The 27,079-nt window shown below is 47.7% G+C and overlaps 1 protein-coding gene across 3 annotated transcripts in view; it reads right to left on the bottom strand.

The window, feature by feature from the left end:
- FAM13A (family with sequence similarity 13 member A) overlaps positions 1–27,079 on the bottom strand; it is a 927,448-nt gene that overhangs the window by 76,310 nt on the left and 824,059 nt on the right. For all 3 annotated transcript variants that reach the window (XM_085635480.1, XM_085635470.1, XM_085635487.1), the window contains one exon: positions 346–429. In XM_085635480.1, the coding sequence (XP_085491606.1) occupies positions 346–429 (84 nt within the window). The remainder of the gene's footprint in view (positions 1–345; positions 430–27,079) is intronic.

The following is a 27,079-nucleotide window of genomic DNA, read 5'->3' as shown; positions in this document are numbered from 1 at the left end:
GCCCTTTATAGGATGCATAATGAACAACTGTGACACTGCTGAGGGTCGAACCTTGATTCTGCCAATTGATTTAGACTGTTTTCTCTGTGGTTAAAAATTAAATATCATTTAAACAAAAATGGTCCTCTAAGCGCCACAATGACTGTAGTTAACGTGTGGTTTACTTAGAGTAGTTTTTAATTCAACAGTGTGCTAAAACACAAAGCGGCACCTGAAGGCCTTGGCATGCATTCGGATATCAAACACAACATATCAAGAAAGCTACAGAAGCTATAAAGTTGAAAGTTAATTTCTAGCAGTAAGGCTACAAACACATTAATAAATGGTGATGGAAAATAGGCATACCGGTCTTCCGTGAATACTTTCATAATACAGCAGAGCTTTCTGAAGGGCCACTTTCTCTGAAGCAATTTCGTCTCTTGTCAGATCCTGTGAAAGAAAATAGGACAACTTGTTATCGGCAGCCACTTCAGGGTAGGGTCCTTATTTAATATGTGGCCACATCAAAATATCACTCCTCCAGACTAAGCTACAGTACCATCAGCCTGGACTGTCATTTTAATTGGCAAAAAAACAGGAGTTCAATAGAGATTGGGCACAATCTGAGAACTAAAGACGTCAATGAGAGACTTACAGCATCATGAAAATAAAAAGCTCCCATTCTGAACATCGTGATGACATAAAAAGATTAGCAAACATATCTGAGCTATGTTGCACCTACAGACTCCACATTGGCACCCCTGTAGGGGCATTCTACATGCTGCAGCAAGTCTCATCCAGGGCATGAAGAAAGATGACCACATCAACCCACCATGATAGAACTCCGTTGGCTCCCCTTGCAAGCCCGCACCATCGTCAAAACCAGATGCCTCTTTTACACAGCCATCACAACCAGCACCCCAGTATATATTGCAGACATGCCCTTCATCTCTGGTGGTTGTCAGCATGTTCGCAGCCTGAACACAATCAGACTGCAAACAAAGAAGTGCAAAAAAGAAAAAAAACAAGACTACAGGCTTTCTTCATCTGTGCACCCAGTATCGGGAACAACATGCCATATCCATCAGTACCGTCCCAATGCTCCTTCAATTTGGGAATGTTCAAGTCTCACTTTTTAAAGAGCACTACAAATGTATTAACCATAAACAACTCCCCTTCCTCTCCTACTACTCGTTGACTTTATGCTCATCTTTTACCACGTACAGCACTCCGCTGGCTTTTGGCAGGGTTTGTACGATGGAAATAACATATAAATACACACAAACACTCATACCAAGGCACTGCACAGAAAAGGAATATGCTACTTACCAGTATGCATCTGTTCTTGGCATGTAGAGCTGCAGAGTTGTACACTTAGCATAGGTCGCCATCTGGTGTTGGGCCCGGATGTTTGCAGTTTGTTTTTCTTCTTGGACCGTCTTTGGAAGTCACGAGTTTGGTGACTCCTCCTTCGGTCCGTACTGCGCATGGGCTTCGGCTCCATCCTCAGATTGTTTTTCGCCAACAGGGAAATGATGGAGCGTAGTAATAACAGTGAGAAACCCATGTGTGTTGTATCTAAATAAGATGGACTGGAACGGATACAGGTAGCCGGGGAGGCGGGTGGGCGTGTACAACTCTGCAGCTCTACATGCCAAGAACAGATGCATACTGGTAAGTAGCATATTCCGTTCGAGGCATATGAGCTGCAGATTGTACACTTAGCATAGATTATATAGCAGTACCCAACCTTAGCGGCGACCACCGGTATCCGTTGCAGCTGTTTGAAAGAGTGTTTTTAGTACAGCCTGGCCCACCCTAGCTTGCTGCTGGGAATGCACATCTACACAGTAGTGTTTTGTGAATGTGTGCGGTGTAGACCATGTGGCTGCCTTGCATATGTCATCTAAGGGTATATTCCCTAGAAAAGCCATAGAAGCCCCTAACTTTCTTGTAGAGTGGGCTTTAGGGGGAACAGATAATGTTCTCTTTGCCTTCTGGTAGCAAATTTGTATGCATTTTACAATCCACCTAGCTATCCCTGATTTTGAGATGGGGTTGCCTTTATGTGGTGGAGAAAAGGAAACGAACAACTGTTTGGTCTTCCTGAAGGGTTGCGTTCTTTGTATGTAATATAGCAACGCTCTTTTCACATCTAGTGTGTGTAAGGCCCTTTCCGCAACAGATTGGGGTTGCGAAAAGAAGACAGGTAATTCCACTGATTGATTGAGGTGGAAGGGGGTAATGACTTTGGGCAGGAACTTCGGATTAGTTCGAAGTATGACCTTGCTGTGATGCATTTGTATGTAAGGTTCCTGTATGGTGAACGCTTGTATTTCACCAACCCTTCTAAGGGAAGTGATAGCTACAAGGAAAGCTGTTTTCCAGGTGAGAAATTGTAGCTCACATTTGTGCATTGGTTCGAAGGGCGGACCCATTAGTCGTGTAAGGACCAAATTTAGATTCCATACAGGGGAGGGTGGTGCCCTGGGAGGAATTACTCGTTTGAGGCCTTCCATGAAGGCTTTAATAGCGGGCACTCTGAAGAGTGACAAATGCTGTCTGTTTTGTAGATAGGCAGCGATCGCTGCTAGGTGTAGGCGTATGGATGAATACGCCAGGTTACACCTGTGAAGATGGAGCAGATAGCATATGATGTGTTGTATGGATGCATCTAGAGGGTTGATTGTATTGTTACGGCAGTACATTACAAATCTTTTCCACTTTGCGGCATAGCATGCTCTAGTGGTAGGACGTCTGGCTTCCATGATGATGTTCATGCAATCAGGGGGAAGGTTAAGGTACCCGAATTCTAAGATTTCAGGAGCCAGATCGCCAGGTTGAGCTGAGCTGGGTCCGGGTGCCTGATTTCTCCATGGTTCTGGGTTAGGAGGCATGGGGAAAGGTGCAGTTTTTGATGTGGTACCACTGATAGTTGTAGTAGCGTGGTGTACCACGGCTGTCTGGCCCACGTCGGAGCTACCAGAATGAGTGTGAGGGAGTGCTGTTGTAGTTTCCTGACCACTAATGGAATTAGTGGGAGAGGTGGAAAGGCGTATGCAAATCTGCCTGACCAGTTCATCCATATCGCATTGCCCTTGGACAATGGGTGTGGGTATCTGGCGGCGAAGCTTGGGCATTTTTTGTTTTCGTGGGTGGCGAAGAGGTCTATTTGAGGATGCCCCCACTGTCGGAAGAATGGGTGAAGAACTTGTGGATGCAGTTCCCATTCGTGTAGTTGTTGAGTCTGTCTGCTGAGCAGATCTGCTATGGTGTTTTGTACGCCTGGAACATGTTGTGCCAGGAGAAAAATGTTTTGGGGAATTGCCCATCTCCATATGCTCTGGGCTAAGCGGGAGAGCTGGGGAGAGTGTGTCCCCCCCTGTTTCTGTATATAATACATCGCAGTCATGTTGTCTGTGCGAATGAGGACTGCTTTGCCTGAAATCTGCTTTTGGAAAGATTTTAGGGCTAGAAAGATCGCCAAAAGCTCCAGATGGTTGATGTGGAGCGTTTTTTGCTGTGGCGTCCATAGACCTTGCATTGTGAGGTGTAAGAGGTGCGCTCCCCAGCCGGAGAGCGATGCGTCCGCTGTTAGAGTCACTTGGGGAACCGGGTCCAGGAACGGCCGTCCCTTGGAAAGGTTTGTGGTGTTCCACCACTGCAGAGAGTGATGTGTGCGGCCGTCCACCAACACCAGATCCGTCAGCTGACCCTGGGCCTGGTTCCACTGTTGTGCTAGGCACTCCTGAAGTGGACGCATGTGGAGTCTTGCATGGGGCACTATGAAGATGCAAGACGCCATCATCCCTATGAGCTTCATAAACACTCTTGCTGGTAGAGAGTGTTGAGGAAGGAATATTTTGCGTAAGGCTAGAATGCTTGTGATTCTGGCTGAGTTTGGATAGGCAATACCTTTTGAGGTGTCTATGGTGGCCCCGAGATATTGCTTTGTGTGAGATGGTATGAGGTGGGACTTTTGGTAGTTCACCGTGAAGCCTAGCTGATGAAGCAGTTGGATGGTGCTGTTTGTATGTTGCACGCATTGGTGGTAGGACGCGGCTTTTATGAGCCAGTCGTCTAAGTAAGGGAAGACGTGAACATGTTGACGTCTGAGGTGTGCTGCTACTACTGCTAGGCATTTGGTAAACACCCGTGGTGCAGTGGTGACCCCGAAGGGGAGAACCTTGAATTGGTAATGTTGCCCGTCCACCACGAACCTGAGGTATTTTCTGTGAGAGGGGTGTATTGGAATGTGAAAGTACGCGTCTTTCAGATCCAGTGTTGTGAGAAAGTCTCCCTGGCAGAGGAGTGGGAGGACTTGTTGTAAGGTGACCATGTGAAAGTGGTCTGAATGTATGTAGGCATTTAGAGGCCGGAGATCCAGAATGGGTCTGAGGGTCTCGTCTTTCTTTGGGATTAAGAAATATAGGGAGTAGACCCCTAGATTTCGTTGATTGTCGGGTACCTGCTCTATGGCGTGTTTCTGGAGGAGCGAGAGTACCTCTTGTTTGAGCAGTGTGGAATGCTCTTGGGACATTGGACGGTGCCTTGGTGGGATATTGGGTGGGGTAGATGTTAGCTCGAGGCAGTACCCTGACCGAATGATTTGGGTCACCCATTTGTCCGATGTTATGGACTCCCATACGTGGATAAAATCTTGTAGTCTGCCCCCGACCGGAGTGGAATGGTCTGGGGGGAGCGAAGGGGAGTCATTGTGCGGGTGGGGTGGCAGAACGGGTATTGTTGGTTTTGCCCCTGCCCTTATTGTTGTTGCCTCTGTAACCACCTCTTTGGTTGCCCTTTGAAAAGGTATTTTGAGGAGGGGATTTGTAGGAGGTAGAGGCATTATCGGTGGAGGAGCCTCTACCTGTGCCACGAAAGGACGAGCGTCGAAAGGAACGCTTAGAGGCTTGGGTCTGGAGCGCTCCCATAGACTTCGCTGTGTCTGTATCTTTCTTCATTTTTTCGAGCGCTTCGTCTACCTTTGGGCCAAAGAGTGTTTGCTGGTCAAAGGTGTGATTAAGTATTGATGTCTGGACCTCAGGCTTGAACCCTGATATCCTGAGCCAGGCATGGCGTCGAAGCAGGACACTGGTGTTTATGGCTCTAGAAGCAGTGTCTGCTGCATCGAGGGCACACTTAATGGAGGTGTTTGTGATTAGTTTGCCCTCCTGTATCAGGTCATGAGCTTGGCGTTTGTATTTGTCTGGAAGGTGCTGCATAAGAGCCTCTAATTCATCATAGTGTGCTCTATCATATCGCGCAAGCAGTGCTTGTGTATTTGCAATGCGCCACATGTTTGCAGCCTGGTAGGCGGTGCGTTTACCAGACGCGTCCAGAAGTTTAGATTCCTTGTCTGGTGGTGGGGCATCTCCTGAGGATTGGGAGTTAGCCCTCTTTCTAGCTGTGGAGACAACTAGGGAATCTAGAGGAGCAGGGCCCTTGATGTATGCAGGGTCTGTGGGTGCCGCCTTGTACTTCTTCTCTATTCTAGGGTTTAGTACTCTGGCTCTGACAGGGTCTTTGAATACCTCTGTAGCGTGCTTGGTGACACCCTTAAGCATGGGTAAAATAGCAGTGGAACGATCTTGTAAATCAAATGTATCCAGTAGGAAGTCTTCTTCCACTGGTTCCGTGTGCATGTCCACCCCATGGTAGTGTGCTGCTCTCTGCACTAAATGGTGAAACCCTAAAGAGTCCTCTGGAGGAGACGGCCTTGATGGGTATAGGTCGTCTTGAGGTACATTGGGTACATCAGGGTTATTATAATCCTCCCATGGATCTGGGGTCCCTGGTGGAGTGGGATCCATTGGGGCGTCCCCTGGGTCATTGTCCGGGTCCCCGTCATCCGGGTCTGGGGATGGGGCCGGATCGTAGTGAGGTAAAGGTGGAGGGGGTGGTGGTGGGAGGGGGGGTGGCAGTGGGGAGGGTACTCTAAGGGGAGAAGTAGCTGAGTCCCTCTTTTTGGGTGGAGGAGGAGGAGCCGGAGCCTCAAGGCGACGCTTCTTAGTAATCACAGTCAAAAGGCCAGTCTTTGGATCTCTGGACAAAGTCTTTTGTAGAGGGTCTGGTGTAAACAGAGCCAATGGCGCCGAGTCGTCTGTCGGCACCGGCGATTTCGGAACCGGAGGTTTCGATGTTCTGTGTACGCCCTGCTTTTTGGAGGTCTCCGTGTGTTTCGGCGTCGAATGCTGTTTCGGCGCCGGAGCGTCGGTGCCGACCGATTTCTGTTTGTGTTTGGTGGGCGCCGAGTGTCCAGGCTTCGGCACCGGTGGTTTCGGAGTCGAGCTGGATTTTGCAGGCTTCGGTGCCGAGTGGTGTTTATCGGCACCGGGCGTCGGCTGGCTCGATCCCGAGCTGCCGTGAGACTTTGAGTGCTTCGACACCGGGCCCGAAGGTGGGGTGATCGAGGCTTTGGTTTTGGTTTTGCCCAGGCCGGCAGGCGAGGGAGTAACCGGAGTCTCTTTGGTTTTCGGTGCGGGGCTGGGAGGGGGCATTGTACTCACGGCCCGCTGTCCTGGTGTTACGTCCTCCAGGTCGGAGTCGTCGGCCTCGGAAGCGCTGACGATGTCTTCTCCCAGTTCGGTGTGTGTCTGCCCTGAAGCTTCGGCGTCGTCTCCGAAGATGTCCGGTGGAACTGTCGAGGATGAGTGCGCCATGGTGCGTCGAGCCTTTCGATCTCGGATCGTTTTCTTCGATCGAAAAGACTTGCAGGCGGGGCAGTCTCGAGCCTCGTGTTCCGGAGAGAGGCAAAGGTTACACACCTGATGGAGGTCGGTGTGGGGAAATTTAGACCCACATTTTGGGCACTTTTTAAACGGAGTCCTTTCCATCGGCCGGGACCGGAGTCGCGGAGGGCCCGAAGGCCGGTGTCGATGTACGGGATGGAAAAAGTGCCGCTTCGAGAGATGAAGATGAAGGAACTCGAAGAATCGAGGATTTTCCGTCGAGGCTGGAACCGTAGAAGTTCGAAGCCGGAGTACGAAGGATCACATCCGAGCCCGATGGCGGAAAAAAACAATCTGAGGATGGAGCCGAAGCCCATGCGCAGTACGGACCGAAGGAGGAGTCACCAAACTCGTGACTTCCAAAGACGGTCCAAGAAGAAAAACAAACTGCAAACATCCGGGCCCAACACCAGATGGCGACCTATGCTAAGTGTACAATCTGCAGCTCATATGCCTCGAACAGAGGAGTACTTCCTCTCTGCCCAGTCCTGGGGCACGTTCTATGCAACTTTACAAAAGGTGAGGATAGTAGGAGCAATTCCTCTTTGATGGACATGTTCACTAGTCACTTTGAAAGGGATTTCACCTACCCAAATCCTGGACATTCAAGCATGGACGGTTGCTACTTTATTTTTACTCTATGTTTGAGTGGAGGAATCCCATCAACCCACTATTGTATACCCTACAGCAAACATGAAATCTACTTTAGTCTTCCCTCCATCCTCCGAAGAGTTCAATTAATCTTGAAGAGTTCTATTTATCTCACCACGGTGTACGTTCATTAAATTAATAATTTTCAAATCTATGGCTTAAGAAAGCCTCTAGCAGCTCCAGATCTAGGGAAATCATTCTTTTAGTGAACAAGTTACTTACCTTCGGTAACGATGTATCTGTAAGAAACATTAGTTAGTTAGATTCCTCACCTTAGAATATCCCCAGGCGTCAGACTGGATCCGGAAGATTTTTCGTCAGCAATACCCCTTGCGCGTCGCTAGGCGTCGTCTGCGGCTCCGCGTCCGTCGTCGGCGTCGTGCGCCGGAATGACGTCGTCGGAGTACTTAGACGCCGCCCTCGCGCGCTGACGTCAGTTCTTGTACATAGCTTTCCGCGCCAGGAACGCAGAGCCATGCAAAGACTGACACTGGTGCCAAAAATAAAATCTAGGGGCCTGAAAAGGACAACCTTAACCCTAGATGTCAGTTCGCAGAACGGGGAGGATGGGTGGGTCGGTGAGGAATCTAACTAACTAATGTTTCTTACAGATACATCGTTACCGAAGGTAAGTAACTTGTTCATCTGAAAGAAACACGTTAGTTAGATTCCTCACCTTAGAATAGATACCCAAGCAATACCATCCCCGGTGGTGGGTCTGCGAACCAAGATCACACCAGAAAGTCCTGGAGGACAGAACGGCCGAAGAAGCCATCCCTCCGGACTTGGCTGTCAAGGCAATAATGTCTAGCAAACGTGTGTAGCGAAGCCCACGTTGCCGCCTGACAGATGTCCTGCAAAGGAACTCCTCGTCCCAAAGCAGTAGTAGCCGCCGTGGCCCGAGTGGATTGGGCGCGCAGCCCAACAGGAGGGTCCTTTTTCGCCAATGAATAGCAAATTTTGATGCACAAAACAACCCACCGAGAGATGGTCCGTTTGTGCACAGCTTTCCCCTTCTTAGCACCCACGTATCCAACGAAAAGTTGGTCGTCCACCCGGAACTGCTTTGTGCGGTCCAAATAAAAGGAGAGCGCACGTTTTGGGTCCAGACGGTGGAGCCTCTCTTCCTCTTTGGAAGGATGCGGAGGCGGAAAGAAGGTGGGCAAGGTGACAGACTGCCCAAGATGAAATGGAGTCACCACTTTCGGAAGAAAGGAGGGATGAGGCCGAAGGACAACCTTGTCCGGATGAACAGAGAGAAAAGGAGGCTTCGAAGATAAAGCCTGGAGCTCACTCACCCGTCTAGCCGAGGTGATGGCTACCAGAAAGGCAGTCTTAAGCGTCAGCAGACGAAGAGGACAATTATGAAGAGGCTCAAAGGGAGCGCACATTAGAAATGTGAGAACCAGATTCAAGTCCCACTGAGGCATTACGAAAGGGACAGGAGGGAACGTGTGAGTAATGCCTTTCAGAAAGCGTGTAACAACAGGGGACTTGAAAAGAGAAGGCTGATCAGGAAGCCGTAGGAAGGCAGAGATAGCAGCAAGATAACCTTTCAGGGTGCCCAGGGCAGAGCCCTGCCGGGCCAAAGAAAGAAGAAAGAGGAGAACCACAGAAAGAGGGGCGGAAAGGGGATCCACAGCCTTTGCTGTGCACCATGCCACAAATTTGTTCCACCGGCAGGCGTATACCGTCTTTGTGGAGGGACGCCTGGCTGCCAGAATGATATCACAGACTTCAGGAGGCAAGTCAAATGGTATCAACTGCCGCCGCTCAATCTCCACGCATGGAGGTGGAGGCTGGACAGGTTCGGGTGGAGGACCGTCCCCTGCTGCTGCGACAGAAGATCCTCCCGAAGGGGCAGACGTATCGGAGGATCGGTCAGCATACTGAGTAGCTCGGGATACCAGTACCTTCGTGCCCAATCCGGAGCCACCAAGATGACTTGGGCCTGGTCGTGCCTGATCTTCTTCAGCACTCTGGGCAGAAGTGGTATAGGCGGAAAGGTGTACAACAGACCGCAACTCCACTCGTGACGAAAAGCGTCGCCGAGCGAGTGCCGCCTTGGAAATTCCAACGCGCAGAACTGCTGACATTGCGCGTTCTCTTCGGTGGCGAATAGATCTAACCAAGGCTCTCCCCACTGCTGAAAGAGACCTTGCGCCACTTCGGAGTTCAGACGCCATTCCTGATCCATCATGCACCGGCGGCTGAGTTCGTCTGCTCTGGCGTTCAGAGAGCCCGCCAGATGTTGAACCACTAGGGTGACGCCCTGGTGTTCCAGCCATGTCCAGAGGCGCAGAGCCTCCTGACAAAGGGTCCACGACCCCACCCCGCCCTGTTTGTTGCAATACCACATGGCGGTGGTGTTGTCCGTGAACACCTGCACAACACTTCCCCTGACAGAGGGAAAGAAGGCTTTCAGTGCAAGTCGGATCGCTCTCAACTCCAACAGGTTGATGTGGAGACGAGACTCCGCCGGAGACCAGAGGCCTCTGATCTCCGCCTCTCCCATATGGCCACCCCATCCCAGGAGGGACGCATCCGTCACTACGACATGCTCCGGTTGGGGAAGGGAGAGGCTCTTGCCCGTGACCCAATCGCGGTCCGTGAGCCACCACTGCAACTGTTGTGCAGTGCCCTCCATGATCAAGACGTGGTCGGACAGGTTGCCGTGATGCTGGGCCCACTGAAACTTCAGGTCCCACTGCAGAGCCCGCATGCACCGCCTGGCGTGATGCACTAGTAGGATGCAGGAGGCCATCAGCCCCAGAAGCCGCAACACTAGCCTGACCGAAACCCGGGATAGAGGCCGAAAGATGGGAATCAGGGCCTGTATATCCCGGACCCGCTGTTCCGGCGGATAGACCCGGAACTGCGCCGAATCGAGAACCGCTCCGATGAAGAGGAGCTTCTGAGAGGGACTCAAGTGTGACTTCGGCACGTTGATGGAAAATCCCAGCAAATGCAGGAGATCCGCCGTAGTCTGGAGGTGGGAGACGACTGTCTGGGGCGAGCCCGCCTTCAACAACCAGTCGTCGAGATAGGGGAAGACTGGAACCCCTGATCTGCGCAGATGAGCTGCGACCACCGCCATCACTTTCGTGAACACCCGAGGGGCACTGGTAAGGCCGAAGGGGAGCACGGTAAACTGAAAGTGCTCTTGGCCCACCGTGAACCGCAGGTAACGCCGGTGGGCCGGCAGGACGGTAATGTGGAAATATGCGTCCTGCAAGTCCAACGCTACCATCCAGTCTCCAGGGTCTAGGGCAGCCAGAACCTGAGCCAAAGTTAACATCTTGAACCTCTCCTTCCGGAGGAAGGCATTGACGTTCCGAAGGTCCAAGATAGGGCGTAGGCCCCCTTTGCCCTTCTTGGGAACCAGAAAGTAGTGGGAATAGCAACCACGACCTACTTCTGGGCTCGGAACGCGCTCGACGGCCTCCTTGGCCAAGAGGGCCGAAACTTCCTCGTGGAGAAGACTCAAATGATCCCCCGAGATACGGTGGTGCTGTGGTGGCATGGCTGGAGGGGTCGTCTCGAAGGGGAGGGAGTAGCCCCTTCGGACGATTTGCAGCACCCACCTGTCCGATGTAATGGACCGCCAGTGGAGCAGGTGATGGCGAACTCTGCCGCCCACTGGCGTGGAATGGGCCTGAAAGCACGGACTAGGAAGGCTTTGAGGCGGATGCTGCCGGGGTGGATGTGGGCTGACCGCGTCGTCCTCCGGAACCGCCTCGGCGGAAACCACGTCCGCGCGCAGGTTGGTTCTGCGGCTGGTGGCTAGGCGGACGTGAGGAGGCACCCCTTCCTTGGCCACGAAAGGGGCGAAAAGCGGAGGTGTGCGCCCGCGGAGCCGAGAGGCCCAAGGACTTGGCCGTAGCCCGGGAGTCCTTAAAGCGGTTCAGCGCACTGTCCGCCTTCTCACCAAACAGGCGAGTGCCATCAAAAGGCATGTCCATGAGGGTGTTCTGGACATCCCCGGAAAATGACGTAGACCGCATCCAGGCGTGACGTCGAAGCGCCACCGTGGTGGAAATCGCCCTACCTAGCGAGTCTTTCGTGTCAAGCCCACATCGTATGGCGTGTCGTGCTGCATCCCTCCCATCGGCCAAAGCCTGGGTAAGACGTGTCTGGACCTCCTCCGGACACAGGGGCAGCACGTCCTCCACCGCATCCCACAGGGAGTGGGAATAACGGTCCAAGAGGCAGGCGGTGTTCAAAGACCGCAGGCCCAAACTAAGGGACGAGAACAGTTTCTTGCCAAACTGCTCGAGTCTCTTGGAATCCCGGTCCGGCGGGCGGTCGGGAAGGAGGATTGAGAGGTAGAGGCCTGGATAACCAGACACTCGGGGGTGGGGTGTTGGAACAGGAAACTGGGGTCGCCTGGAGCAGGGCGGTGGCGCCTGGCAACGTTCCTATCCACAGGAGGGACTGTGGAGGGCTTGGACCAGGTGCCCTGGAGAACGTCAGTGAGGGCCTCATTGAACGGCAACAGAGGCTCAGTGGAGCTTGCGGCCGTTTGAAGCACCTCAGTGAGGATGTTAGTCCTCACAGCCACGGCAGGCAGCTCAAGCCCAAGGGACGCGGCCGCCTTGCGCAGCACCACAGAAAATGCGGCACCCTCCTCCGAAGCCACAGTCGGAGGAGAAGTGAATCCAGTGTCCGGCGAGGTGTCCAGCCCACTGGCCTCCCCCAGTTCCTCCGCCCAGTCCTGCGAAAGCTGCGACTGAACAGCCATAGGGTCATCATACCCCTCCCAATCGCCCCCCGTCATCCGATTCCTGATATGCAGGAGGAAGGATCGGAGCCGGACAGTAGAGCTGATGAGGCTCAATCGGCGCCGGCGTCGGGGGCACCGGTGGCGTCGGCGTCGGCGGTTCAGGCGTCGGCGGAGGAGTGACTAGGTCAACCGGCGCTGACGGGGGCCCAGGCATGGGCCCCCGGGGACCTGCGGCGTCGGGACCGGAGTCTCCGACGGCGCCGGGGCCGGAGCCGCCGGCCCGCAAGGTCGCCCAGTCGAGTCCGCGGGGCCCGAAGGCGCGCCAGCGGGCGTCGACGGCGGAGCCAGATTCCTCATGGCCGAGAGGAAGGCACTGACCTCCGCCGGTGTCGCGTCAGTCCCAGGGACCGGAGGGTATGGGGACTTGCGCGGCGCCTGCGGCTCCGACGGAGCCGCGGGGGTGGAACCACCCGGACCCTCGGTCGAGTCGCGCGACCGGCGAGGGGAGTCCGAAGAGCGATGTCGCCTCTTGGACTTCTTAGAGCGTTTAGACTTACCCGACGACTTGGAGCCCGACGATCGATGGTGGCGTCGGCTGCGGCTCCGCGAGCGATCCTTGGACCTCCTCCTGGACCGGGATCGCGCACGACGCGGAGCCGAGTGGCGAAGCTCGAGAAGCTTGCGGGACCGCTCCCGCCTAGCCTTCGAAGTCAGGGCCTGGCAGTCGGAGCACGACTCCGCGTCGTGGTCGGGGCCTAAACAGTAGAGGCACCGGCGGTGGTGATCGGTCACCGACATCAGTCGATGGCAATCATCGCAAGCCTTGAACCCATGCATCCTACCGGCACCAGACGTCGATTGACAGGATCAAAAAGGATCAAAAAAGATTTAGTCAAAAAAGACTAAAAGGGGTAGCTCTCCCGGATCTGCGCTTACTGGCGCAGAAAAAAGAAGAACTGACGTCAGCGCGCGAGGGCGGCGTCTAAGTACTCCGACGACGTCATTCCGGCGCACGACGCCGACGACGGACGCGGAGCCGCAGACGACGCCTAGCGACGCGCAAGGGGTATTGCTGACGAAAAATCTTCCGGATCCAGTCTGACGCCTGGGGATATTCTAAGGTGAGGAATCTAACTAACGTGTTTCTTTCAGATATTTAGGTATTCATCAGCTCAGGTGTTCCGTAGAGCCAACAAATATGCAAATTACCAATTTCAGCTTCATGTTATGAATATTTATTAGGTGAAGTCCAGATTACCTAAAGGCATTTAGATCATGATATGTGGCTTGGAATTATACCCATGTTTTCCCTACCCTGGGAATACTGTTCCCAGGGAATTCCAGTGTATGTGGTTAACACGAATTACAAGTTACCAGCTATATCAGAGTTACTGGACCACTCCTAATGAGAGCCTAAGTGTTCAGTTCCTGGAACAACTGTATTATGGGGATATTTGCATATTTAAAAACCTCAAGCATGCACAGCTTCTATGGCTTCATTGTGCAACAGTAAGAGACAACACAATAGGTTCCAATAATCTGATTTACTTTTAGAACTACTCATTAAAAATGGGAGAGCAGATCATAAACTACTGACAGAAACTGTGGAGTGTAAATAGCGCACATCAGTGGCAAAAAGCAGAGCAACTGGATCTCGGCTTTATTAAGCTCATTTATTTTTCTCCTTATATTTTAGCAACTAGGTCACTAATCTAGTTGACCACATTTTGATGATTCACAGCTGATATTTTTTATGTGACACACAGTGCCATTCACCCTTGAAAAACTATAGTTATAGCCCATCACCAAGCAGCGTGGTGTGTCAGAGATTGGATTTGTTAGCATATGTAAATACAAATGGGATAGAAACTTTGATGCAAGTGTGAAAAAAATAAGTATCTTTCAGCCATGACGTTCACCAGATATGACAGGCCTTCACTACATAGCAAAGGGTTGAACACAAGACATCCTAATTTCAGTACCTTAAACATTAAAGGGTACACGGAGATCATCCCTGCCAATGCGAGGTCATGGCCAGCAGAGGAAACTTGTAAGAAATCTGATCATTCAAAAATCTGATGGCGTTTTGCATGTTCACGTAGGCATGGAACCTTCTGCGGCAAGAGAGTTGGGCATGTTAGGGGGCTTGGTTTACGCTGGGCAAGAGCCTCCTTGCGCAGAGTTATTGTGATGAAGTTGAAGAGATACTTGTTCTGCCAGCAAAGGTCATGGAAACTACCAGAATCCATGAACATTTGCTCAACTTAGAGCTACATCATGTAAGAGTGCATTGGGTGACAAAGAAACTGCAAGTAAAAGCTGATGCAAACACGCTGGGTGATAACATGAGAAATTTGCCTCTATTGGACAGGAAGCTTCTAAAGTTCAAAGAGCAGAGCACGTGCTGACTTGGGAACCTGAACACACAAGGACTTGCCGCTACACACCCTGGGATATGAAGGAGCTCTATTTGAACCAATAACATTTTTGTACACAGCCTTACATCACCTCTTTCTGGGCTCCTGCTTGAATGTTATGTATGCTTGATTGATAGAGATGCTCTTATTTGAAGTAGACTTAAGAACTGGCAATTCAGTTTGTACGCAAGAAAACTTTCAACACCTTAAATTCTCAGAATGACTGGTTATAAAAAGCTGACATGCTCACAGCCATGCAAGTATATATTTTGGCATTAAAGTAAAAGGCTATTCATTTGTTCCTGCTGCCCTATAATACCCTGTTATTTGTTACAACAATTTATCCATGGATTGTGAAAGCATCTGAATATGTTATAGCCCATAGACCTCGATATAAATCACGATTAAATGACAGAATGAATATACATAATAAACATTACAAATTGCTATTTAAAATAGTTTCTCAAGTGGTGACATAGTCCATTGTTAAGTATTTGAATATCTATCACTATCTTTCGATCTTTGTATCTCTCTCCCTACATATATATATATTCACTGAAAAAACCATAGGTTTCAGGGGTGTTCTAGTTATCTGGACTTTTCACTTGTACAAAACCATTGAAATTCCCCCGTTATAGTTAGTTCAGCTAACTATAACTCGCGCGCCCGCAATGCACTGCTGATGACGTCACATATTACATCACTCATGACATGGTCAGTGACATCACTCATGACATCTCAAATGACATCACTGATGACATCACTGATGACATCATCGATGACATCATCGATGACATCATCCAGTGAATGTGTGTTTTTCTGAAAATTAAATATGTTTTATATATGTATATCTCAAGGTCGATGGAAGAATAAATGGGTATATAAGTGTCTAAATGGATGATTTGTTTTTGAAAAATTGATTGTGTAACTGACTGATTAAGTGTATCATAGTGAATACATGGCTTAGTGAGTAATGTTTAAATATGTAAATATCTGTATCAGTCTCTCACTTTGTGTATAAGTGGCTGCATGGGTTGGTGAGTAGCTACATGGGTGTCTATATAGGTTATTAGTTGGTTTTTTGAGTATCAGTCTGAGTGTCTGCATGGTTCGGTGGGGGGTATGACGTAGTGCATAGGTGCATGAATGAGTGACTCACTGTTTGTATGTGTTGAACACAGCATGTGTGCAGGACTGTATGGGTGGATGAGTGTGTGTATGGGTGTGTTAGTGAGTGAATGGCTGTCTCAATAGTGCCTTTATGAGTAACTACATATGTTTTAAACTAGTATATGTGACTATTGGTGTATATATGTGAGTATATGTGAGAGTGAGAGATTGAAAGAGTTCCTGTATGAATAAGTATGTGTTTCTATAAGTGATTGTTTAAAAGACTAAGTATGTGTAAGTTTCCGTAGAAGTAAGTGTGGTGGTGTGTGTATAACTGTATATGCAAGTAAATGTATGTTTGATTCTTTATTAGCATGAGTGACTATGTGTGTGAGTAACTCTATGGATGAGTGGCATTGTGTAACAGGATGTATAGGTGTATGAGTACATATGATGAGTGAGTACATGTATGAGTGACTGTATAGGACTGTTGGTGAATGAGTGGATGTGTATGTGGATCTTAGAATTACTGAAGAGGTTGTTGTAACTGGTATTGGTATGTCCATTGTTTTGAAAATTTTAGTCTCTATTTTTGAATGTGTGTATCAAAGGTTATATTAGGGTGAGAGGAGGTCTGCCACTCTATCACAAGGATGATGTCATCAGTGATGTCATTTGAGATGTCATCAGTGATGTCATGAGTGATGTCACTGACCATGTCATGAGTGATGTAATATGTGACGTCATCAGCAGTGCATTGTGGGCGCGCGAGTTATAGTTAGCTGAACTAACTATAACGGGGGAATTTCAATGGTTTTGTACAAGTGAAAAGTCCAGCTAACTATAACACCCCTGAAACCTATGGTTTTTTCAGTGAATTTCTGAGGTTTTTTAAATGCTAATTCCTAACTATAACGTGCCTGAAACCTATGTTTTTTTCTGTGAATTTCAAAGGTTTTTTAAATGCTAATTTCTAACTATGCCTACAAAGATAGGACATGTGAAGAAAGAAGAAAAAATGCACAGAAAGAAACAAAAGAAGTGCAGAAAGAAGCAACAGAAGTCCTCAAATACGAAGATAAGTGCAGGAAGAAGGATAACGTGCAGAAAGAACAAAAAGAAGAGCAGAAAGAAGCCTTGTTGCAAAATCATCCTGTACCCTCAACTTTTTCAGACGGATACTGGTGGTAACTGAGTCTGACTAACCAGTCCTAGAGCCAGTGCTATGTTAAAAGACACTTAGAATACAGTGAAAACACCTACATACACTAGGGAACATTATGCGTTGGGGTCCCCCTGTGATTAGCATGACCTCCTCTGTAAGCCCCTAGTATATAATAGGGCATGGGGATTAAAACTACCTCTTAAAACAGGCCACAGGGCGTTTTTGCACACGTTAACTCAGGCCCCGTCCCGTCACCACTGTGTAAACACGCCCTGTGTCCGTTTTTAGTTGGGAGATTAAGTTCATTTGAATCCTGAGGGTCCCTAGGGTCCAACTAGCCCACTAGGTACCTCCAGTAAGTGCCACAGAGCTGCGTTGCAGAGAGGTGTAAGAAGTGGCACGGCCTGGACCACCTCTCTGCAATGCAGCTCAGTGGCGCTTACTGGAAGCACTTGGTGGGCTAGTTAGCCCCCAGGGGCCCTCAGTATTGAAGGGAAATGATATCCCCAATTTAAAACGTGCCATAGTGCGTGTTTGCACACGTCACCTCAGGCCCCGTCCCCTCCCTTCACCACTGTGTAAACGCGCCCTGTGGCTGTTCTAAGTTGAGAGATTAAGTCCCCTTGAATCCTAAGGGTCCCTAGGGTCAAACTAGACCACTAGGTACCTCCAGTAAGCGCCACAGAGCTGCGTTGCAGAGAGGTGTAAAAAGGGGCTTGGCCTCAGAACACCTGTATGCAGCGCAGCTCCCTGGCGCATACTGGAGATGCCTGTTGGGGGCGCGTTTGCAGAGTGCTGCACGGAGGGGGCATGGCCTCCGGCACGATGCCAGTCTTTTATTTATTTTAATTTTTTAAGAAGGGGGGGCTGTGTGGTTCCCCTTCTTATTCTAATTTATTGGCCCTGATGACCCCATCCCCCAGGGCCTGTCTCCTAATTATATTTTTTTGACCCCAATCCCCAGGGCCGGCCACTGTTTTTTATTATTTTAAAAAATATATATATTTATAGACACACCTAGGACATGCTGGACAAACTGTACGTACCTATCACCATGACGATTTGCATGATATTCATTAAAAGGCGACTATGCATGCAATGAATCCACGTGGAATGTATTTACACCACTAGTGAAGCTCTGACATGTCTGATGCCCTACCGTGCTTAATCCCGGTAGACACCCTTGTCGTTTATTTATACAAACATGGGTAGCTATTGACGGGCACATTTAATACACATGCACACCAAGCCATTCAAAGGGGATTCGACAAAAATTCGACCAAAACTATGCAAGAAACCCCCCTCACGGTTAATAAAACACACATCCACTGCCGGATGTGTAATACTTTTTATTTTACTCTCTGGAAAGGGGACGAACATCACTTGAGAGTCACAGCGCGCTTCTGACAGAGCCCAATGCTGTGTTACACCCACCATTGCCTGCCGAGTGCCACACACCTCTAGCTAGTGCATATGCTATGACACTCTCTAGCCCATGTGCACTGTAACACCACCCCGTGAATATGTCATGCCACACTTGTCTTCGCACGGGTTATATTGCCCCATCTAACGTGCCTTCCTCGATGCCTATGTTATAACGCAGTGCTATGCCATACATATTACAATCTGGGATCCATGTCTTTGTCACAGTGCATATGCAACGTTACACTCCCCGGCACATATTTTATATTACAACTTTAGAGACTAGTTAGGTTACACAACACTGCCCTGTGCATATTACACTCCAAGGCGCATATCGCATAGCACGCGCTAGTGCCTGTGCTATCTCGCGCTCTCCAATGAATCTGTCATTGCGCACAATGTATTGCATATTATATTTCACGCCCGGTTCATCTTATATCACACTTTTTGGTGCATAGTTTATACCATACACTATATCTAGTTTTCATTTTCAATCGTGCTCTCAGGACTATGTTCTATATAACACTGTGTTCACCTACCCTTTTCACGGGCATTACATTTTGCGATAGGGGGTGGAGGGTCAGGGGGTGTTTCTGCCAAGTGAGCCCGGAGGCACAGTCACAAACGTCCTCTTCTTCCTGAATAAAAGTGAGATTATGCTGCATACTTGTTCATATTTTAAGTAGTTCGCACAGACACAATGTTTTAAAAACAATAAAGTTCCTAATACCCGCCTTCTCTGAACAGTTAGCTTGCTGCCCCATCCCCCTCCTCCCTATCCTCTGTTGTGTGAATCCATGGACTTGCCTCCTCCCTCCTGCCATGCATGGTCTGATGTGCTGCCACTGCCCTCAATTTAGTATGATGTACCAGTCCATTCCTCCTGCCCTCCATTGCCCAATTCTATGCCCCATCATTGACCTCCTGCTTAAACTCTGTGCTTAGCTTGCTGCCCCTATTCTCCTTCCCCCTGCCCTCCGATGTCTTTGTGCATGCCCCTGCTCCATCCTTTTTGCCCACCATGTCCCATGGACCTGCCACTCCTATCTACTCTGGGTGTTCTGTTGAGCTGCCACTCCCCTCCCAACTGCCTAGCATTGTCAGATGACTGTAACCTGTCCCTGCCACCTCCACCCTGCCTGTCCACATGCCATGCCCCTATCCTCTTCCTCCTGTCCTACATGGTCCATTGTACTGCCACACCCTTCTGCCCTCCCTGGTCTGTTGTGCTGCAACTGCTCCTCCTGCCTGCCCCGTGTGGTCTGTTGTGAGGCCCCTTCCCCTGAACTTTCATGTCTCTGCACAGGTCCTGACCCTCCCTTCTATCCTCCATCGTCCTTTGTGCATACCCCTGCACCCTCCTTCTTGCCCATCATAGCCATTGTGCTGCCACTAACCCTCCCACTTGCCATGCATGGTCTTCTGTGCTGCCATGGCCCCTCCCACCTTCCCTGTGTGGTCAGCTAGCTGCCCCTGACCCTCTCCCACCTTCCCTCCATGGTCTGTGTGTATGCCATCACAGTCTCACTGTTGCTCTTCATGGTGTGTCTTGCTTCTAGTGCCCATCCTGCCTGACCTCCATGGCTATCTTGCTGCTCCTGCCCTGCCCCCTTGCCCCCAGCCCTCTGTTTACATGTGCAGACGCCTACTCCCTCCCTCCTGGCTTGTCTGTTCCATTGTAATGCCCCTGATCCGTCCCTCCTGCCCTTTATGGTCTGTTATGCTGCAGCTTTCTCTCCTGTCTGTCCATTATGGTCAGCTAGCTACTATTGCCTCTTGCCCCTCTGTTCTCTGTTGTCCATGTGCATGGTCCTGTCCCCTCCCTCTTGCTTTCTATGGATTGTTGTGCTGCACTCCCGTCCTGCATGCCCTGTGTGGTGTATTGTGCTGCTGCAAACCCTGATGCCTGCACTGCAGGGTCAGTTTGGTGCACCTCTCCATGTCCCTCCTGTCCTCTGTTATCCAAGTCCATGTCCCTATCCCATTTCCTTCCATGATCCAATGTACCATACTTGCGAACATTTTGAATTTGGTAAGAGGGAGATTTTGAAAAAAAACTGGGGTATTGATTTTCCCCTTTGAGTTGCATTGAAAAAAGAGGAGATTGTAGACAGGAGACAGATCAAATAAAGCCCATTTGAGCTTAAAAACATTGGACGTTTACAGGCTGAATCGGGTCTGTTGGCATGTATGGTTGTACTACCATTGCCTCTTCCTTCTACCCACAATGGTCTATTACATTGCCACAGCCTCTCTTGCAAGTCCTGTATTGTTGGTTTGTTGCCCCTGCCCCCCTTTCCACTGCCCTCCATAGTCTGTTGTGCTTCCACGGCCCTTCCTGCCTGCTCAGTGTGGTTAAATTGTTGCCTTTGCACCCTCCTACCTGCCTTCAATTTTCAGAGTCCGTGCCCCTGGCCTCTGCCTCTCAACAGTATCCTAATGAACAACTAGATTGCTAACATTCTATATTTATTACAAAAGTGCGGAACGCCTGACATCATCTTGATGTAATCAAAACTGTAATACCTAGAGCATTACCTTTAGAAATTACATATATGAGCGGGTCTTATTGGCATCAAAATTATGGTTAGTGCTCTAAAAGACTAAAATAAGGACATATTTTCTGAGTTTTCAAATAGCGAGAAAGCACTTTTAAATTATTTGTTATCTTTATGTTTTTTTATCCAGTTGACCACTTGATTAAATGTTGCACTTAGGGGAGAGGATGTGGTGTTACTTCCAGAACTGCAGACTTTGCAACTGGGGAACCAGGTTGAAGTTTCTGCTTCAGCTCGACATTCTGTGATTCTGGTCAAATCACTTAGTCTCCCCATGTCTACAACCAAAATGAATTTGTTCTTGTGTGATGTAACCAATGCTCATGTAAAGCACTCCAATACCTGACAAGTCTGCACTATATAACACTGCAAAAACACAAAATAATAAGTGTTTTGCACACTTCTGTCATTGGGCTATATTTGGGCTACATCTGGGTGATTTTGGGCTACATTTGGGCTCTTTTGTCTCTGGTGGCCATCTTGGGAGACTTATTTGTTATGAAGTTTCCTAATTTCCTCATTTACTGCAGTCTCCTCAGTAGGACATACTTTCAGTTTTTTACTTTGATTCCATCAAGAAGGCATGCAGATGTGTCACACATTTGCCATAAATTCAGAATGTTAGCACTCTTTTTGCTCATTAGATCACTGTAGTAAAGCTACTGCTCACCAGGGAAAACTGCTGCTGGTATTGAAAGTGCATGTTTCAGTCTGCATGTCAGAATTTTTTAATGAAATAGAAGAGGATTTGAGAAGTCACTCAAAATGTGCCCTAATTTTTCTTTCTGCAGCACTAATCATACTTTTTATGGAAAAATGAACCCCCTCATTTTGTTCCTTTTTAAATTAAATGTTTTAAGAGTTACCACTTTAATCCAAGCAAGATGGCTTCAGGTGTGCCATACGTTTATCATAAGTAGGACTGTTAGCGCTCTAGTAGTTCTTTGGAACACTCTGGGAAGCTGCAGTAGAACACAAAGGAATCAACTGACAGTCTCTGCCCTTGTTGGATGTACATGTTTTACTGAGAATGTCAGACTTCATTCTCACATGACTGAGAAAGATAATGTGAATTTACAGAAAATAAGCTCTCAGCTTAGCTTATAGATCACCTTCCAAACCTCTGTGGTAAAAGCATGAGAAAATATTTTTCTCTCAATCATGATATCCCAGCAGAAGGCTTTTTCACATGGTGATATCACCTTAGAACATACCACAATTCCTAAAATGAGTATGGTACCATCAACAAATGATTTATAATGTAACTAAAGTCTTAAAACCTTCTATTAACTGCAATGCTTTTTAATGAGGTGCTATCATGTATATTGGTCCCAAGATGGCTGCCAACACTTCTTGGATGAAGTGCTGACAGCCAATCAGATCTCAGGATGAGAGGTGTGGTTAGGCTCCGCCCACATATATATATGCTTTTAAATGCTATTTTCTCAGGAAATACTGAACAGATTTACACCAGACCTGCAAAAGGCACTTCCTTGACCTTATGGCTACCTCTCTGCCAAATCTCAAGTAATTCTGTTCAGCCGTTCGGGCTGTAGCTGCGTCTAAAGGTCCTATGGAAAAATGCATGGGGAAAACGCGTTTTGGGACCCCCCTTTTTTCTCGGCCACTGCTTGACGCATCACCCCGAGACTTTCAGGGTAGGAGCTGAACGGAGCGCCCCATTCGTTTTGAAAATTTCGCGAGGATTCGTCAACCGGCGCCAAAGTTATTCAAAATAGAATTTTGAGATTTCCTATGGAAACACGGTCCTAACTATAACTATCTACTGGCGACCGCCAGTAGATAATATATATATATATTATCTACTGGCGGTCGCGCCGAGAAAAAGTTTTGTTTAAAAAAATATATTAATAAATACATAACTTAGCATTTAAAAAACCGTACAAATTCACTGAAAAAACCATAGGTTTCACACACGTTATAGTTAGGAATTAGCATTTAAAAAACCTTGCAAATTCACTTAAAAAACCATAGGTTTCACACATGTTATAGTTAGCTGGGCATTTCCCTCGTAAAAAACCAATGAAATTCCCCGTTATAGTTAGTGCAGGCAACTATAACTCACGCGACCGCAATCCGCTGCTGATGACGTCAGATATTACATCACTGATGACATATGTGTCTTTCTGGAAAAAAAAAAAAATGAAATATATGTATAGCTAAAGATGAATGGAAGAAGACATGGGTAAATAAGTGTCTAAATACAGTGATGTAATATCTGACGTCATCAGCAGCGGATTGCGGTCGCGTGAGTTATAGTTGCCTGCACTAACTATAACGGGGAATTTCATTGGTTTTTTACGAGGGAAATGGCCAGCTAACTATAACATGTGTGAAACCTATGGTTTTTTAAGTGAATATTTATATATATATATATATATATATATATATATATATATATATATTACCTACTGGCGGTCGCCAGTAGGTAGTTATAGTTAGGACCCTGTTTCCATAGGAAATCCGCAACATTCTATTTTGAATAACTTTGGCGCCGGTCGACGAATCCTCGCGAATTTCTCAAAATAGGTGGGGCGCTACGCTCCGCTCCTACCCTGAAAGTCTCGGGGGGATTCGTCAAGCGGGGGCTGAGATAAAAGGGGGGTCCCAAAACGCGTTTTTCCCATGCATTTTTCCATAGGACCTTTAGACAGGGCTACAGCCCGAACGGCTGAACAGAATTACTAGAAATTTGGCAGAGAGGTAGTCCTCAGGTCAAGGAAGTGCCTTTTGTAGGTTTGGTGTAAATCTGTTCAGTAGATTCTGAGAAAATAGCCTTTAAATCAATATATATATCTGAGCCAGCTTACGGTACGCTTACCGTAAGCTTACCGTACGCGTACAGTGGCGTGCGCGAGCGCGATTCTGATTGGCTGTTACATCTAAGTAAACATTCGAATCGGTCGAAACCAGGAAGCGGCGGCCGCCATTTTCTCTCTCGCACTCTGAGGGGGGGGCTGTAAACAAAGGCAAAAAACATATAAAGGGGCTGTTTAGACAGCGCCCATGCACATAGCCATGTTAGTTGAGTCCTCAAAGATCCCCCAAGGCCAAAAACGGTAAATTTTTATTTTTTGAAAATTTCGCCGATTACGCTTACCGTACGCGTACGGTGCGCTTACGCTAAAAATTTTAATAATAAAAAAAAAACACTCTCTGTGCATGGCATATTATTGTCATCACTTACAAATTAAATTTAACAGATTACCTATCACAAGGAAGCGCATAATATGTCCTCCATGTGCGCACTGTGCGTAACGTGGGCACGCGGTGCGCGTAGCGCACTGCGTGCCCACCTTGCGTGTACGGCACTAACTGCGTAAAGTGGGCGCGCGGTGCGCGCACGGAACGAACTGCGTTAAGTGGGCGTGCACGCCACGAATGGCGTAAAGTAACTTAGCATTTAAAAAACCGTACAAATTCACTGAAAAAACCATAGGTTTCACACACGTTATAGTTAGGAATTAGCATTTAAAAAACCTTGCTAATTCAATGAAAAAACCATAGGTTTCACACATGTTATAGTTAGCTGGAAATTTTACTGATAAAAAACCAATGAAATTCCCCCGTTATAGTTACTGTAGGCAACTATAACTCACGCGACCGCAAACCTCTGCTGATGACATATGTGTCTTTATGAAAAAAAAATATTTGTAATATATGTATAGCTAAAATTTAATGGAAGAAGACATGGGCAAATAAGTGTCTAAATACAGTATTAGCATCAGCAGAGGATTGCGGTCGCGTGAGTTATAGTTGCCTACAGTAACTATAACGGGGGAATATATATATATATATATATATATATATATATATATATATATATATATACACACACACACATACACACACACACATACAATATTAAAGGCCAGATTACAGGTTTGGTGATCTATAGGACCACCAAACCTGTGGTGGCGGTCCGACTGCCAGCATACTGCGGGCCCGCCTGCAGTATTTTGAGTGTGGAGGTCGGCCCGCCACACGACTGCTGTGACTGCCGGGGTCTCGCAGTGGCCAGAGGCAGTAATATGCTGGCGGTGAAGCAGTGTCACCAACGAGCATATTACGTGTTGTCTCAATGCCACCCTTTCCATGGCGGTTAGAATGCCATGAAAAGTGTGGCAGTGAGACATAAAAGGGGGCCCTAACAGGGCCCCTTCATGCAGGGTGGAACATGGTGTGCCCCCCCTGTAAATATGCACCCCCTACTGCTGCACAGTGTGGCATGTATGCCACATCATGCAGGAAGGTGCAATAGGCGCTCTGAGAGCGGCGGTCTGCCTGTTAGGCTCTTTTATGAGACTGAAAGACCGCCGCTCGCAGGCCGCTGCAGGAACACCCTCCAGATCAGCAAAAAATCATGTTCTGGCAGGTGGTCGCACCACGGTTTGGCGGTCCCACAGCAGACGCCACGTTGCACCGTCCACTGTGGGACCGCCAAACTCGTAATCAGGCCCCAAATCTCCAATACACGTGCAAATTAATTGAAAGTGATTTTGAAAGTTGTGAAGTTGCAATCCATTAAGAACAGGTTTTTTGAGAGTCTGTAGAGGTTCGGCCAACACGTGTTTCAGCCTACAGTAGCAAATACGCCTAGAGCTTTTTCAAGGCAAGTAAGAAATTGTAGTCAATCCTGAGAGCACAATGCTCTACAGTAAGCGAAGGAACGCAATCAAGTAACTGGCTGGATGTTTAAGGGGTATGTGTGAAAACCTCAGTAAAAGTTTTTCCGTATAAACACATTCCGTGGACTGGTAGTTACGGACTGGAGAAGCGGCAGTGGGCTGTCAATACCCATGATAACCTCTCATGCGGTCTGCTTTCAGAGTAATGAGTGTTTATGTCAAACTGCTGTGCAGCTGTGGCCCTAGAAGGAGAAATATGAAGGGCATAAATGAACAGTGTGTACTTGTACTGAGAGTATGCCAATCCCGCCATGCCATCTTTCAAAGAAGAATAAAAGAAAACAAGACACGTTTTCACCGCCTGAGCTGCATCTAAGAAGGTGGAGTGAAGATTGTGATAATAAAGACTGCTGGCAAGAGAAAGAAATAAAGCCAGACTGTCTGTTAGATAAATGTGGCTGAGAGAACAATGGGCCTATAATAACAATCTTGGAAAAGGGCTAATAAAATTAGTAACCATTTATGCTTATGTGTTAAACTGAAAACTGACAAATGCTTTGGACGGAACCCGAAGAACTGACCCAAAAACTATTAACACTCCAAAACGAGGAATTACTTCCAAAATTCTTTTGGACTAGAAATGGCTCTCATTGTCCTTTTGTGGGCATGCACAGAAGTAAGACCACTTATAATATCTCTCTGTTTTGTTTTACCATACCTCTCTCCCTCACATACCCTTTTATCCGTTCTGCACAGCGGTCTTTTATTTAAAGATGTATGCATGCTGTTTGACCTCACCCAGTCTCACCTGAATATTCTTTTCTAATGCACCATCCCTTCAGCCAGAAAAAAATCCCTTTATCTTCTCCTCACTGTGCAACTTTTCTTCGAGGCCAGTGAAGATTAAAGAAACTGTAGAGTGAAAGGCATCTGTTTTTACCTTTTGATTTCTAAGTATTCATGCTCTTTAAGTTATTTTAAATTGGATATACTGGTTTCCACCATTCATGTATTGTAACTCTTTTTTTCCTTAAACACGAATGCATTGACTCAAAATCAGAATCCTTACAATTATTTTGACTCGAACACTTTTTTTTAACTTAACATTAAGTTGTTTTCTAGAAGCTATATTCAAGGTGGCTTTCGGCAGGATAGCAGAAAGTCAGCAACAAAAAAAAAGGAAAAAATCCCGCAACTCGGTATGTAGCCAAAATAAATAGTGGCATCACAGTTAACAGGAAGACAAACAGCACTTTTCTGTTTAAATCTACTATTCAGAAAGCAAGCTTAAATCAGGATCTTTCTCTAATTGACAATATTTCTTGCAGTAGAAAGGCAGAAATCAGTGTGTTTATTTTCTGTCTTAATTTAAAGTTAAAAGTAGAACTGTTGCAAGCAACACTTTTTTGTATTAACAGGTATCCTTTTAAATCAAAATTAAACAAATGTACATGAGTAAAAAGAGGAAATAGAGATGAATTGTGTACTCGTTTTCTGAATGTATCAAATATATTACTTTTATTTTTAATTCTCCCCATTCATTTGAAGCTTTTCCTATTTGAAAATTCCAGGTTGACTGGCACACTAAGTTGTTGTAAAATGTCTAACTATTGTTTTCTAAGGCCATCACATCAAAATTGTAATGGTACACTTAATGACAATGAGAACGGAACT

This window comes from Triturus cristatus, chromosome 2_1 (assembly GCF_964204655.1).
Source record: "Triturus cristatus chromosome 2_1, aTriCri1.1, whole genome shotgun sequence".
Taxonomy (NCBI): domain Eukaryota; kingdom Metazoa; phylum Chordata; class Amphibia; order Caudata; family Salamandridae; genus Triturus; species Triturus cristatus.
The sequence above is the reverse complement of the archived record's forward strand: the minus strand, read 5'-3'. Positions and strand labels throughout refer to the sequence as shown.